The sequence below is a fragment of the Podarcis tiliguerta genome, assembly GCF_965153285.1.
Source record: "Podarcis tiliguerta genome assembly, chromosome: 10".
NCBI classification, from domain to species: domain Eukaryota; kingdom Metazoa; phylum Chordata; class Lepidosauria; order Squamata; family Lacertidae; genus Podarcis; species Podarcis tiliguerta.
Window position 1 is genome coordinate 50,855,211 of NC_139543.1, and position 15,462 is coordinate 50,870,672.

The following is a 15,462-nucleotide window of genomic DNA, read 5'->3' on the forward strand; positions in this document are numbered from 1 at the left end:
CGCTTGTATTTCGACAAAGAGCCTGGAGCTCCAGAAATCCCTCGCATTATCCCAGCAGCGCCTCAAACCCTATTAAATTGCTGGAAAAGACTCTTTGATTTGGGGAGGGCCGCCTGTCCATTTTTGAAATTATTTTCTGAAGAATCAGCCTCCCTCCGCTTTAATGTCAAGGCAATAAAGTGGAGCAGGTCAAAGGACTCCCTTCTCGTTCGAGGCAGAGCCAGACTGACAGCGCGCTAACTGTATGGAGGGCAGAGACAGATTTGCTCTTCCTGCTGAGCCATTACCTCAGCTGACTCTGAGGGCCGCAGAATTTTAGGGCCAGGGGAGATCTGAGGGGAGGGCTAAGACAGCCCCTTGATCCTATGGCCAGTCCTCTGCGGCTATAGCATGGCTTATATATCAGATCAGTGCTTATCCAGATTACAAGAGCTGTGTGGAGTGAGAACAGGACAAAAGGCCCAGTCTTTCTGCCTGTAGAATGAAAAATGAGGCGGGAGATGGGGGTGCAGGTCGCTGTGGTTTTCGGAGCTGAATGTGCTTGGTAAGAAGGGTTAGGAATGCCAAAATATGGGGGGCAGCTAAACCCCACCCCACATATTCAGTCACAAGACACGGTGCACACACACCATTCAATGACCATCAGCTTTTCAGGGGAGAGCAGCCATCTCACATCTGTTACTGGGGACCTCGGAGGGATCTGGGCCTCTTGGAGTTGGCTGTGTCCATGTCTGTGTTGTACACACAAGTCCCCACTTTCTTTGCTGGTAACATGCCGCCTTTTGAGGGATACTGTTATTGTTTGGGGGGGCACGGTTGTCATCAGCACCCAGAATGCTTGCCAGGGGCCCAGCAGCCTTTTAGGGTCCACCCTGCCCCCCCCCCATTTAAATGTATTTTCCCAGCCTGGCAACTCCAGGCAGCAACATGTAGCCAAATCCAGCTGCCATTAGAATTTCCCACAATGCCTCTGTTGTGAAGGGAAAGGGGACCACTCTGAATCAGGTGGGTGCAGTCCTGAGGAGACCGCAGAGGACAGCCATTGCCATTTCCTTCATAGAGGTGGAAGGACACTAGCAGCACCTCTTCTTCTCTGAGAGGCTGCCATAGAGGTGGCATTGGGGTGGGGTGGGGTTGCTAAGGAGGCAGCAGAACTTACCTCAAGGAGCACACCGTAGCAGCAGGAGCTGCAGTGGGCGAGGCATTTCTTGGAGGTCTGCTCTGCTGCCCCTGTGTGTCACCTTGCCTCACTATTCCTTGACTCCAAGCTATGCTTGCTTGTTTATTTGTGCATAAGGTCGGTGCTGTTTTCTACAAGAAAGAGTTACCTCATTGCTGAGGTGGCCCATCTTTTCGAGTCACATTTGGAATTTTGAGAAAGCGTTGTGGGTGCCATGCACAAAATGGCTGCCGCCGGGATGTGACTAAACACAAAATGGCTGCTGCGGGAGCATGGCATATCATGAAATGTATATTTGCTGAGACCTACAGGAAGCACCAGTGAGCACACTGGCACCTGTCTCACCAAGTTGTTGTGATGATCCAAGGGAGTCAGATATGTTTCCTTGAGGGCCTTGGAGGCCACACCTGCAATCCCCTCATCTATACAGTGATTAAAGGCACCTTATTTGGTGCTGGTGTTAATAGGAATGGGGTGCATTCATGCAGTAGCTTTAAGCTATCTGCCTTTTCCTCTTTTTTTTCTAGTGGGCAGCCAATCCCCAGAGTGACATACACCGAGGAAGAGAAGAGAACATGGGGAACGGTCTTCAGGGAGCTGAAGACCCTGTATCCCACCCACGCTTGTTATGAACACAATCATGTTTTCCCTCTCCTGGAGAAATACTGTGGCTATGAAGAAGACAACATCCCGCAGCTGGAAGATGTCTCAAACTTCTTGAAAAGTAAGTAAAGGTGTGAAGATCCAATATCTGACATCGTCAACACAATTGCTATAACTGTGATCCTAATACAGTGGTACCTCGGGATAAGAACTTAATTCATTCTGGAGGTCTGAAACTGTTCTTAACCTGAAGCACAACTTTAGCTAATGGGGCCTGCTGCCGCCGCTGCGCCACTGCTGCATGACTTCTGTTCTCATCCTGAAGCAAAGTTCTTAACCCGAGGTAATATTTCTGGGTTAGCGGAGTCTAACCTGAAGCGTATGTAACCCGAGGTACCACTGTATTTGAATGTACTAAGGCTGCAATCCTATCCACATTAAATCCAACGATTCCCACAGTTCTGAAAATTCAATGGGACTTAACTTCTGTGTAACCATGCCTAGGATTTTATTGCATAAATGATCCATAAATGAGAAGGTCTTTAGCTCAGTGGTAGAGCATGTGGTTTGCACCCAAAAGGTCCCAGATTCAATCCTCAGCATCTCCAGGAAGGACCTTGGAGTGACTTCTGTCTGAAATCCTAGAGACCTCCTGCTGATTGGTGTAGACCAGAGGTAGCCCATGTGATCCCCGCCAGATGTTATTGGACTACAACTCCCATCAGCCTCAGCCAACACCACCAATGCCCAGGGATGATGGGAGTTGTAGTCCAGCAAACATTTGGAGGGCACTACATTGGCTTCCCCTGGTGCTGAGCTAGATGGGCTAATGCTAAGACTCAGTAAAAGGCAGCTTCCTGCATTTTGTACAAGTGCCAAAGTGATTTCAACCATAGAACTGAAGAATTGTAGAGTTGGAAGGAGCCCCAAGGGTCATCTAGTCCAACCCCCTGCACTGCAGGAATCTCAGCTAATGCATCCATGACAGATGGCCACCCAACCGGTTTGTAATGCAGAGCTCCGCTGTTCTTTAAAGGCTGCACTGGATTCCGCCTGCGTCCTGTAGCTGGCCTGCTGTCTTCTCGGGATTTCTTGGCTGGCTTGGCGTTCAGGGTGTTTCACTCTACTCAATACATCCGCCATTCATCGCGGCCAATGTACACGCCAGAACCGTAAGTATTAGGCCAATGAAGTGAAAGGCCAAGTTTTGGGGTTTTTTGGTTTGTTTGTTTTTCAAATGTGCATAGCACTTTATGAAATAAGGGTGGGCCAATAAAGGAAGAACTATATCGGGTACAACAGAGGGGGCTGGTTTGCGTAACATTTACAGGTGCTAATTTTTATGTAGAGATGCAGGTTTAGAAAGAATGGCTGTGATTGAAATAGACGCACAACCAATCTCACAGTAGTGGGAAAGGCTGGGGCCAGGTGAGCTGTGTACCTGCTTGATCTGCAGTCCGGTTGCTGGCTGTGATTGATGGGCAACTTCAAGCCTTTCCTCCTTGTGTTCAAAGCGTGAATAGTGTTTTTCACACTCTTGATCAATTCATACTGCTTTTCTTCTAGTGATGTTTGCCACGAACTCCTAGGACATGTCCCTCTGTTTGCTGATCCCAGCTTTGCTCAGTTTTCTCAAGTAAGTAAAACCCTTAAAAAAAGAGATGTCAACCGGCAGACAACACCTTTCAGAAAATAATCAAAAAGCATCATACAGGATCTAGATAAGCACAAACACTCCAGATATTGTTGCCAAAGGATTGAGTTTCTAGGATTAAAACCAGTGCTGTTTTTCTAGAAAAAGAGGCGCTGGAACTCACCATGAACACCTCCCTTGTTTTCTTGAACTCGTAATCTGGGGAACCGGGTTCGCGTCTCCGCTCCTCCACATGCAGCTGCTGGGTGACCTTGGGCCAGTCACACTTCTCTGAAGTCTCTCAGCCTCACTCACCTCACAGAGTGTTTGTTGTGGAGGAGGAAGGTAAAGGAGATTGTTAGCCGCTTTGAGACTCCTTCGGGTAGTAATAAAGTGGGATATCAAATCCAATAATAATAATAATAATAATAATGGCAATGGTGCCCACCTGAATGGTGCTGGAACTGAGTTCTGGATGAAAAAAAGCCCTGATTAAGACTGAAATCCAATATAGTACACACTTCCCCCAGGGGGAAACACAGCAAAATAACTTTTCATTTGCTTCTGAAATGAAATGCTCTGTTTGTGGATTGTCCCTTAATAAACTTACACAATATGTTCACTACTGATTTTTGTGGTGGGTATGCTCCTGAATAGAGACTCAAACTATCTTCTTTGATGTGTCATTTAGACCTAAAATCACATTTTGCATGATGTGAGATTCAGTAACATTTCAGAATTTAAATTAGATTTTTTTTAAAAAAATTGAGTTTTCGCTCGATCTTTAAAAGTTGCCTCATTAATGTTATGTTGTTGTTATCATCATTGTCACTGATTTATTAACCACCTGCTATACAACCATCTCAAGGTGATGTACACTGAAACAGTTAAAAACACAAGCCCCGTCAATAGGAGAAACTCTCAGAAGGGGTAAGGCAGTCTCTCAGATAACCTGGTCGTGAGCTGTATAGGACCTTATATGTTAGTACCAACACCTTGAATTTGGTCGTAATGCCATCAGCTATGAAAACTACATACTTTTACACTTTGAGTTTTCTTCTTCCTAAAACCCACCTACCTATAAGAACTCATAACGATTCATAATCAGGAAGGGAGTGGTGGAATTATTCATTGATAACTAAGTAAGAAAGAAAGTCTCCTTAATTTTTTTGCCCAAATTAATTTTGGCTCTTGTGCTTCCCACAAAAACAAACAGAAAACCTAAGGGTGGGGAATGCTTTTTAGAAAAAAGAACAACCGAAAACAACCATCTTTCATTTTTACAGGAAATCGGATTGGCTTCTCTGGGTGCTCCAGATGAATACATTGAGAAACTTGCTACGGTAACTCTAGAATTCAGGTGCCACACCCCCACCCCCCCAGTTTGATCCAGCACCAGATTCAGAATGACAGCTCCTGCTCAGTGGGTGCAGAATGCTCTTGAAATCCCCCTGTAAAATAATAGTTTTATTTTGTAGATAGAGAAAATGTTTAAAATATGGACTATTATATTGATCCAGTTTAAGGCCAAAATCTTATACAAACAGAAAATGCCAAGCATTTGAACTCGGAGCATGCAGATCAGAACCTGAAATCTGGGTCCTTTGGCCAGATGTAGAGCATGTGCTCTGTTGCTGCTGCATGGCCTCTCTCTTCTGTCTCCTGTTAGTCAATGTGGCGACTTCCAGATGTTGCTAAACTACAAATGCCATTAGCCCTAGCTAGCATGGTCAATGGCCAAAGATGATGAGAGCTGTAGTCCAGCAACTTCTGCAGAGCACCACATTGGTTATGCCTGCCCTGGCTTAAATGTGGCGTCTGTTCTTGCAGAGCCTGCCACTCTGATTGCAATATACCGCAACCTGCGTATTAGCAGTTGATCTCTGGAATGGGCTTCTTCCTTCTACCTCTATGATGTTCTCATTTGGGGGATGGGCTTCAACATTAGGATTCCTTTATCTTTAATAATTGCACAGATGGGAGAGTTTGGGTAGCTCATGTGTGTCCATTCCCAGTGCTTTAGTCATGGACAACTAATTATCCTGGTTGCAAAATGGAAGTGGTGATGAGCTGTCTGTTGGAAAGCAGAGGTTTGAGAAACCACACCTGGCAAAATACCCTCATATATGAAATGATAAAGGTTCTGAAGCCCCAAGTTTGAAAATTCAGCCATCCCTGTAATTTTCCATCATGGTACCTCCCCCCCCCCTTTATTTGGCTCATAGCCACATTAATGAGATCATCTGGGAGTTCGTGCACAAGAAATATAATCTTTGCACTTTCCTTTATGCCAGGTTTATTGGTTTACTGTGGAATTTGGACTGTGTAAAGAAGGCAATGAGATAAAGGCATACGGAGCAGGGCTGCTGTCGTCATTTGGAGAATTACAGGTAGGAATCCACAGTTGTTCCTATTTCTGCAAATCAAATCTTGTACAGTGGTACCTCGCATTAAGAACTTAATTCATTCTGGAGGTCTGTTCTTAACCTGAAACTGTTCTTAACCTGGGGTACCACTTTAGCTAATGGGGCCTTCCGTTGCCACCGCGTGATTTCTGTTCTCATCCTGAAGTAAAGTTATTAACCAGAGGTAATATTTCTGGATTAGCAGAGTTTGTAACCTGAAGCATCTATAACAGGCATAGGCAAACTCCAGCCCTCCAGATGTTTGGGACTACAATTCCCATCATCCCTAGCTAACAGGACCAGTGGTCAGGGATGATGGGAATTGCAGTCCCAAACATCTGTAGGGCCAAGTTTGCCTGGTCTATAACCTGAAGTGTCTGTAACCCGAGGTACCACTGTATTTAAAACAATTAAAAAATATGTATAAAGGTATTTATGTAGGTCTGCTTTGTATGTACCTTGGTCAGTAAAGCATGAGACTCTTAATCTCAGGGTTGTGGGTTTGAACCCCCACATTGGGCAAAAAGATCCCTGAATGGCAGGGGTGGGCTAGATGACCCTAATTCCTTCCAACTCCATGACTCTAAGTCTTATAATCTTCCAGAAATGGGCAAACAGCCCTGCACTCACTCAACAAATAGGTTGGGCCCTTTGAGTGTGCTCCATGCTAGTTGCATGTGATTGGAGCTAGATTAGGACCTGTGTGTATAACATATAATAGGGACCCTGTCCTGCTTCCGGCGTTAAGGGGTATCAGTAAGAAAAAGAATATAACCCTTGTTAGTGGAAAGAGTAGGGACGCGGGTGGTGCTGTGGGTTAAACCACAGAGCCTAAGACTTGCCGATCAGAAGGTCAGCAGTTCAAATCCCTGTGATGGGGTGAGCTCCTGTTGCTTGGTCCCTGCTCCTGCCAACCTAGTAGTTTGAAAGCACGTCAGAGTGCAAGTAGATAAATAGGTACTGCTCTACCGTGTTTCCGTGCGCTGCTCTGGTTCGCTAGAAGCGGCATAGTTATGTTGGTCACATGACCCGGAAGCTCCCTCGGCCAATAAAGCGAGATGAGCACCGCAACCTCAGAGTCGGCCACGACTGGACCTAATGGTCAGGGGTCCTTTACTAGTGGAAAGAGTAAGCAGGGCCTGCAACTAAACATTGCAATAAGAACATCAGAAGAGCTTGCTGGATGAGGCCACCAGGGGGCACACATCTAGTCAAGCATCCTGTTCTCACAGTGGCCAAGCAGATGCCTACATAAACAGGACTTGAGCACAACAGCACTCTCCCCTCCTACGATTTCCAGCACCTGGAATTCAAAAGTATACTATCTCCAACAGTGGCAGTAGAACATGGCAATCAGGGGCCCTCTCCTGTTTTTCTCTTCTAACTGTTGCTCTACATCCCATGGATCTGAACACAAGAACCTAAGAAAAGCCTTGCTGAACCAGACCAAGCGCCCGTCTAATTCAGCATCACGCCTGTCTGTTCTCACAGTGGCCAACCAGATGCCTGTGACAAACCTTTATGCTGGGTGTGGGTCAGCTGCAATTCTCAGCAACTGGTATTCAGAGGCATAACAGCAGAAGTAGAATGAAGGCTGCTCAGTCCAGGGTGGACTGGTCCTTGTTTTTATAAAGATTTTTGTCTCCTTGTTTTGTTTTGTTCTGATTTCTTGAACTTCTGTGAACCTCGGGCCTTCTGATATTTCCCTCCTGTTTGGTTACCATCCTTGTGGCACTTACCACAAGGAGTTTGCTGCTAGAAATAATAATTAGAGTTAAAAAGCTTGTCCTCCTGTTGTATGACAGTAATAATAATGATACTAATATGTATAATATACTGGTCATTTTTATTTTTATTGTAAACTGCTTCGAGGTTTTACCACATGAAGGAATATATAACCTATCTGCTTTTTTCTCTTTAGTATTGCTTATCAAATAAGCCTGCCATTGAACCTCTCAATTTGGAAAGGACAGCAGTTCAAAAATATCCTGTCACCGAATTTCAGCCCATTTACTATGTTGCAGAAAGTTTCAAAGATGCAAAGCAAAAGTTAAGGTAATAATTTTACCTCCCTTAGGAGTTGGTTGGATCATTCAGTGTCCCTCCATGTGTGCATAATACAGAAATGTCACTGAGCTCAGTGCTGCATCTTGAAACTCACCTGCCAGCCACCCTGGGAATGAAAAACTTTTGTATGAAATGAATAAATCAACATTTATCTGTAGTTAATCTAAACTGGTGTTAGATAGAAAATGCCACCTGGAAGGGTGGGGAAGGAACATGTTGACTGGGGCTAGAAATGCAAAGCTATGGGCAGAAAGTAGAATAGCAAAATGAGATGAAAATATACAATGCAATCATATGCATGTGTACTCAGAGGTAAGACCTAAGTTCAGTGTTGCTTACTCTCAGGAAACTGGGTATAGGATAGGGCTGCCATTCATCCTGATTTTCCAGGACATGCCCTGGAATTTGCCTCTGAAATTGGCATCCTTGATTATTTTTCAGAAATCAGGCATGTGTCCTGGAAAACCAACAACGGAGGTTAAATTGTACCGAAAATGCCTTAAGAAGCTCCAAAACTCAAAAAATTTTGTAGCTTTTACTTTAAAAAGCTCAACAACTTTTGGGGTGTCCTGGTTTTTACTTTTTGAAATATGGCAACCCCAGATAGGATTGCAATCTTAATCTCCCATCCCAAATCAAGGGAGGGGCCTTGATCCCTTCTCAAGACATGTGTCTCTACGAAGGGCTTGCTCAGCTGAAGAGCAGGATGCAAATTATTCATTCAATCAGTGTATTAATCCATAAACAATGCGACAAAGTTTCTCTTTTCTCCTTAGGAAATATGCCTCAACAATTTCCCGCCCGTTCTCCGTCCGTTACAACCCGTACACTGAGCGGATTGAAGTTCTGGACAACACAAAGCAGCTCAAGAATTTAGCTGATGCCATCAGCAGTAAGTAACTGTTTTTTAATATACAACGATTTTCCTGTGGAAATACCCACAGGGTCTGACTCAGTGTCCATAGAGAACTCTTGCACATCTGCTTTTGCCCCATTAGTTTTAATGGAGCCTACAGATCCTGCTGCACACTAAGAGATTTACTGTGGTTCAGGGACTGGGAGTCAAAACAGGTCATCTCATTGCAGGGGACAAATCTGCCTCACTGAACAAAACATAGTTAGGTACAGAGGAAAGAGCGTTGTGTACGGATGTGGTCTGAAGAATTTCATAAAGTGTTGAAACTCACAGGTGGGGATGAAAAAGGGGGAATAAACAGCTGAGACTGCTGTATCTTTTGCATGAATCCCCCCCCCCCCCTGCACCAATATATACATGTTGAAAACACAGCATCAGTAAAAGCTTAATTCTGTGGCATGTAGGTATTTTCACATCAGAGAAGTGGAAGGAGCTAACTCCTAGGGAAATCTGTTCCACAGTCCAAAAAGTCTCTTGGGCAGTTTCAACTAATATTTCGCCAAAACCTGGTTGCCTGCAATGCCAATCCCTGGTTCAAGCCTTGCCATATATCTGTATGCTGGGATCTGGCCACACATCTGTATGCCAGGATACCACTACAAATTTCATTCAGTGCCAAATTTCTGTAATTTTCCAAGTTGAATGGGCTTACAAATGGGTTTTTTAACAGTGTGATGAGGGCTAGACTTCTGTTAGATTCCAGATAGGGCTCATTGGGGAGGAAGGGCAGGACATAAATGCAGCAAATAGATAAACAGAGTCAAGTAGGCTGCGGTAATGCCTGATGATGCCATTCTCACTCCTTGTAAATGCAATGCTCTTCTTCATCCTATATCACATTATCAACAACATTCATTGTTTTAAGACTTATTGGGTGCCAGTGCATTCAGTTTGTGCCCTCTTGGCTCCTTCTGTTCATCAGAGACTGGTTTCTGCAGAGTACAGGATTTGGACTGAGGAGACCAAGATTCAAATCTATGCACAGCCACCTGTGTCACTGAGTCTACCTAGTGCCATTGAGATGATAAAATGGGAATGACTCCATGTACACATTCTATTGTGCTCTATGGATATAAAACTGTAGCAAAAGAAAGAGCAAAACAGAAGGCTGACTTCCTTAATTTCTTTGCAGATGAGTTGGGACTTCTTTGCAACGCTCTCCAGAAGATCAAGTGAAGATGCTCTCAGATGCCTTTTGATGGCTCCTAGAGCCAAGGGGGGGACGGTACTGGACAGTGAAACAAATATCAAACTTTAAAAAAACAAATGAAGAAAGTCTACCAATAACTAATAGCATGTAGAAATGTGATACATATTTAATGTGCTTGTCATCGCAGTTATAATAAAGGCAGGTGATAGTTTAGATGTCTGTAATCTCCATTTATATCATATGAGACATGCAAAAGATCTCAGCAAGTTTCCCCTGCAAAAATCCACAGCCATGAATTTCATGGGAGGTTTTATGGAGGGGAGTTGGCTCCTTAAGAGAAATGGGAAGAGCTCTGAGATAGGGTGGGACGACATAGGAGAGGATCTGAGCAGGATGGGGGAGGTGAAACTGGGACCCTAAGAAATGTCTGAGCCTGAAGGCCAGTGGTCTAGGGAGCAGAGAGCTGGCTCCAGTGGCTGACTGGGTTAACAGAAGAATTTTTCCGCCCTGTGCCATTGGACACCCCTAGTACATAAGAACATAAGGTAACCAACCAAGATGCCCGTGGGAAGGCTAGAACTAGAATTCAAGCAAAAGAACACTCTCCCTTCATGGTTTCCAGTGACTGGTTTCCAGAAGCGTTGCTCCACCCAAGAGTGGTATCTATAGCCAGATATCTTCTGCTGTGGGGCCACCCCTGGTGCCTCCTCCTAGGAGTGAGGGTCCCCCTGCTTCGGGGGAGGCAACTGAGAGTAGATCAGATGTTGAGCTGGCACCGGCAAACTTCACAGACTCAACCAATTGGAAGGAAAACCTGTTTGCTTCCCCACTCCCAGGTCTCTGGCCACTTGCCACACTAACAGCTGCATCCACTCTGCTCTTCAGAAGGAAGTTGCAGAGGGCATGTTGCTTGTTGGATCATCAGCATCCTAGCATGCACTTAGTCATGCTATACCTCTTATGTACCGTACCTACTGCATCTTATAACTTGTGCCTTCCCTATGGACCAATCTGATTTATACATTAAAGTCTTGGGTAGAAACACAGCTGGGAATTCAAGTGGATCTTTTGGCAGTGAAGGCCCAGACATATCCTGCCCAAAGTCCTTTGTTTTGTTGTTTAGGGTGCCGCCCATCTTCATCCAGGAGTTCACACGCAAAGCATGGCGGGGGCTGTTCTCCAAATTTATTTTCCGCTGTCCACCTTCAGAGCCAGGATGCCTGTGAATGCCAGGGAATCACATGTGGGCAGAGCACTGTTGCGCTCATGACCTGTCTGTGGGCCTTCTAAGGGCATCTGCTCAGCCAGAGTGAGAGCAGGATGCAGGACTAAATGGGCTTTTGTCCCGACTCAGCAGGCTCTTCTTGTGTCCTTAACCTGTACGCAGCTTCATGCAGTTTATTTTTCTTCTTTGAAATGACAATCAATAAATTGCTAGGTAATGCACAGCTATAGCCTCACCTGCAACTTTTATTTCTCTCAGCTTTTTCATTTTTAATTGCTTGGCATTCTTGTTTGTTTGTTTGTTTATATCATCGTTTAAAGCTGTTTGCAATGATATGCTAAAGCTGATTATGTGATTTTGAACCATCAATAAATTACAATTTTTAAAAACCCACGATACATTAGAGATGGTTTGCTCTTCCTGTTCAGTTCCTTTTTGTGCTGTCTCAGACTCTTCTACATTAACACCCCCACATGTCAACATTTCATTGGATGCCAGGATCCTCCCAGAGGGGCAGTGCAAATAGTCTCTCTCCATGAATGAGTTGTTGGAGATGAAGAAGCATTAAAGCATGGGTGTAGCGCAGCAGCCCCCCTTAAATCAAGTAAATCAAGAAAAATACTTCACTAACTGAGGTTCTGCCCCCCCCAACATGAAGCCTGCCCCCAACATAAATCCTGGCTGCACCCATGCACCCAAGATTCCTGCGTTACAAGGGGTTGGACTAGATGACCCTCGTGGTCCCTTCCAATCATTCCATGATTTTGTAAAACCCTGCACATATCACTCTTTGGGCAGCTGCTTCCCTTGGATTCTCCCTAGCCAAGAAAGCACAGCGGAAGCCAAAGAGATCTGAGCTCAGTGGGGCGAGCAGGTCTCTCCTGAACAGCCACCAACGTCCCCCTACCAGGGGGTCAGAGGAACAGCCTCTGCGCCTAAAATCAGTTTCCAGTTGTTCTTTTAAACGGCCTCTTCAGAGCTAAAAACTGAGCACCGGGGAGTATTATGACGATTCCACAGCTGAGGGGGAGGCAACGCTTTGATGTTGTTGGAAAATATTTTCCTCCCTATTTGCATAATACATTTGCAGTGAGTAATCGTAGCTATCGAGGGGACTCAAAGCCCAGGCGTGTGCGCGCGCTCGCGGAAATGGAACAGAGTTCACTGGGCAGGATCCAGCTTACATCAAAGGCTTTAAAGAGACGGAGAGCACCCTATGGGTGCCTACCTGGGAGTAAGCCCTACTGAACTCAATGGGACTGACTTCTAAGTAGACATGGTCCTGTTGAGCTGCAACCCACTTACTAGGAGCTCCTTCCGTGGAAATTCCCGGGACATGGTGGTGCTGAACTTGGGTCGATCCGCGCCCCTGGTGTGCAAAGCTGTAGTACGGAAGACAAAAGACATTGAGGAAGTCTTGATTTGAGCGAAAGCTTGGGGATATCCGAAAAGATCAGCTATATTATATCTCGGGGGACAAGGCTATTGCAGCAAAATTCAAGCAGAAGTCTGGGAGGACCAGGGATTCAAAGAAACGCTTAGTTCATTAGATGGTTTGGGAGACGCGATAATTCGCACTTCAGGACTGCAGTTTACTTGGATTTCCGGGACCAACTCTGGTCTCTGGTGGAAATGGCCACTTTCCCCAAAACCTCAGGATCTGGAGCCTCGCCGGTGCAGGCATGGAATTTAAGATTCTGCGATAGAAGATCCTTCCTCGGTCTTTTGATCTGTGACGTGCGTACCGATTTCATTGCGGGAATCACCTTCCCAATGCTGGGCTCTCCCTTATTTCATCCATTTAGTTTAAACGATTTTTATATCACTTTTCACTTACAAAAGGAATACCAAAGCAGTTCTCACCATAATAAAAACATAGACAATATCCAAGGAAAAGTCAACAATAAGCAATAAAATCAACAGTAAAAAACAAAAACAACCCCACCCCACGTCTAAGCGTTCTGAGTTTCGTTAAAAAAATATCGGAGGCGCGCATGCTATAACATCTAACATTATCCATGATGGCTGTATTCCACAATTACTATTTTAGTTGCCCACAGATCGCACTCTGTGAAGATGAGACTGATAGCTGTTTTTATTGTATTTTATTGTTATTTTCACGACATAAAACCTCACTGTCAAGGATCACCGAAGCAGATCTCGATAGGAATAAAATAATGCACACCACTGCAAGAAATAAAAATATACCATCGGGGTTTTTGTTTGTTTGTTTAATTTGGAACTGACGTCTTCTAAAAACAGCATATCGCTTTGTCTCCGTCTCTGCCCCCACTATCTAGCTTTCAAAATAAACTCAGCTTACTTTTTTAAAAAAAGACAAAATGTCACCGATTCTTTCCATAGCTTTTCTGCTAAAAATGACCAGCTACATCGTGCCTGAGTTCTAAGTGGCTGATTTTATCACCAACAAAGCAGTAGGGTTGAACTAAAAAAACCCTCTTACATTTCAGCTAAAGGAGTCTCGTCGCTAACTCTTATATATGCACTACATTTATACACCCCCCCCCATCCTCGAAGAAGCTCAATGCGGCATTCACGCTTCTCCCCCTCCCCACTTTATCTTCACAACGACCCCGTGAGGTAGGTTAGGCTGAACAACAGTGACCGGCCTTAAGTCATCTATGCGCTTCATGGCTGCGTGGGAATTCGAACCCTGATCTCTCAGATCCTAGTCCAGCCCTCTAAATTCCCCCTCCCACGCCATTTAGCTTTATTTTTTTTTTGTCTTTTTAGTAGTAGGACAGACAAAAAACAACCCCCCCCCCAATACTTTCATTCTGTCTTCGAGTCAGCCCCAGTTGGAGGCATTTATATCCCGCTGGTGATATATTTGCCCATCCCGAGCTTATAGCCTATATAGCTTAAAAATATGATAAATAGATAATAAAAAAAAAGATTTTTCAGAGTGACTCCATCCTGCTTGATCCCAGAGGTTAACAACCGGTCACGAGAGGAAAACTACACATCGGGGTAGCTGGAATATATACCAGCTTGGCATGAATCTTTACTGGGTTTTTAGGAGGCAGTTTCAGCACCTCGGACAGGAATTGTCTAAGGAAGAAGCATCCACACTGATTGCTATCCGTATCTACGTCGCATTGCTATTGCATTACAGGGGGTTCGGCTCGATGACCCTCGGCATCCCTTCCAACTCTATGATTCACACACACACACACGATTTCATTGTCCATTTCTTCACAAAGTTAAGAAAGAACGAAGTTGGGAGGACAGGATGAACAGCTTTTAAACAGAACAAAACAGGGAATAACTCCGCTGCTGCCCCGCTCTCTAGCCAAACGCATTGAGCTAAACGGAGCTAATATATTTCAGTCCGTTTTTACACCGCAAACCTTTCGTTTGTGGTTGGGTTTCAAGTGAGAAGATTTTAAAATAAAGGACGGATTTTTATTTTTTTTAGCCCTCCCATCTTTAGCCATCAGCCTCCTTCTCTCACATCCAGTATTATCGTTCCAGCCACTGATTTTCCAAAAATCAGGATAATAAAGTCCGACAGCAGCAGCAGCAGAAGTCATTTATATTTTCCCTAAATACGTATGGTGTTTGTTTGGGGGCACTTGGCGCTAGAAGAAGCGCCTTCTGTCTTATTGGCGGTACCTTGGAGAGCATATCTTTATTTTTCAGTGGCCAGGAAATCTGCCTTCCCTTTCTTCTTCTTCTTCTTCTTCTTCTTCTTCTTCTTCTTCTTCTTCTTCTTCTTCTTCTTCTTCTTCTTCTTCTTCTTCTTCTTCTTCTTCTTCTTCTTCTTCTTCTTCTTCTTCTTCTTCTTCTTCTTCTTCTTCTTCTTCTTCTTCTTCTTCTTCTTCTTCTTCTTCTTCTTCTTCTTCTTCTTCTTCCCCTCCGTTGTCTCCCGAGACGGATGCGAACTGATTATATTTATTTATACCCCGCCTTTTTCCCTGATAGGGACTCAAGGCGGCTTACCTCTCTCCCACGTCAGGTGAGCGACCAATGCAGTACAAAACATTTCGCAAAAGCGCAGCTGCCATCCAAGCCGGACTTTCTTCCTCACAAGGCAACACACAATTGCAGATCCATACCGAGTGTAGGGTGCGTGTGTGGACCTTGGAGGTTCAGAGGTTTATCATAGTTTAACGGACTCCGTTGTTTTCAGATGCCTGTTTAGTTTGACGGGCTTTATACACGAATCGACCAATTAATTATTTTCTATTCAGTTTATCAGTCCCTTGAACATAAAGCATGACATAAAATCAACGGAACACACTGCAACAAAACACTACCTA

At 44.6% G+C, this 15,462-nt stretch overlaps 1 protein-coding gene across 2 annotated transcripts in view; it reads left to right on the forward strand.

The window, feature by feature from the left end:
* PAH (phenylalanine hydroxylase) overlaps positions 1-11,570 on the forward strand; it is a 38,383-nt gene extending 26,813 nt beyond the window's left edge. For both annotated transcript variants that reach the window (XM_083401285.1, XM_083401284.1), the window contains exons 6-14: positions 1,708-1,904; positions 2,820-2,955; positions 3,350-3,419; positions 4,703-4,759; positions 5,711-5,806; positions 7,743-7,876; positions 8,665-8,780; positions 9,937-10,482; positions 10,847-11,570. In XM_083401285.1, the coding sequence (XP_083257411.1) occupies positions 1,708-1,904; positions 2,820-2,955; positions 3,350-3,419; positions 4,703-4,759; positions 5,711-5,806; positions 7,743-7,876; positions 8,665-8,780; positions 9,937-9,980 (850 nt within the window). In that variant the 3' untranslated portion in view covers positions 9,981-10,482; positions 10,847-11,570. The remainder of the gene's footprint in view (positions 1-1,707; positions 1,905-2,819; positions 2,956-3,349; positions 3,420-4,702; positions 4,760-5,710; positions 5,807-7,742; positions 7,877-8,664; positions 8,781-9,936; positions 10,483-10,846) is intronic.
* Positions 11,571-15,462: the final 3,892 nt, after the last annotated feature.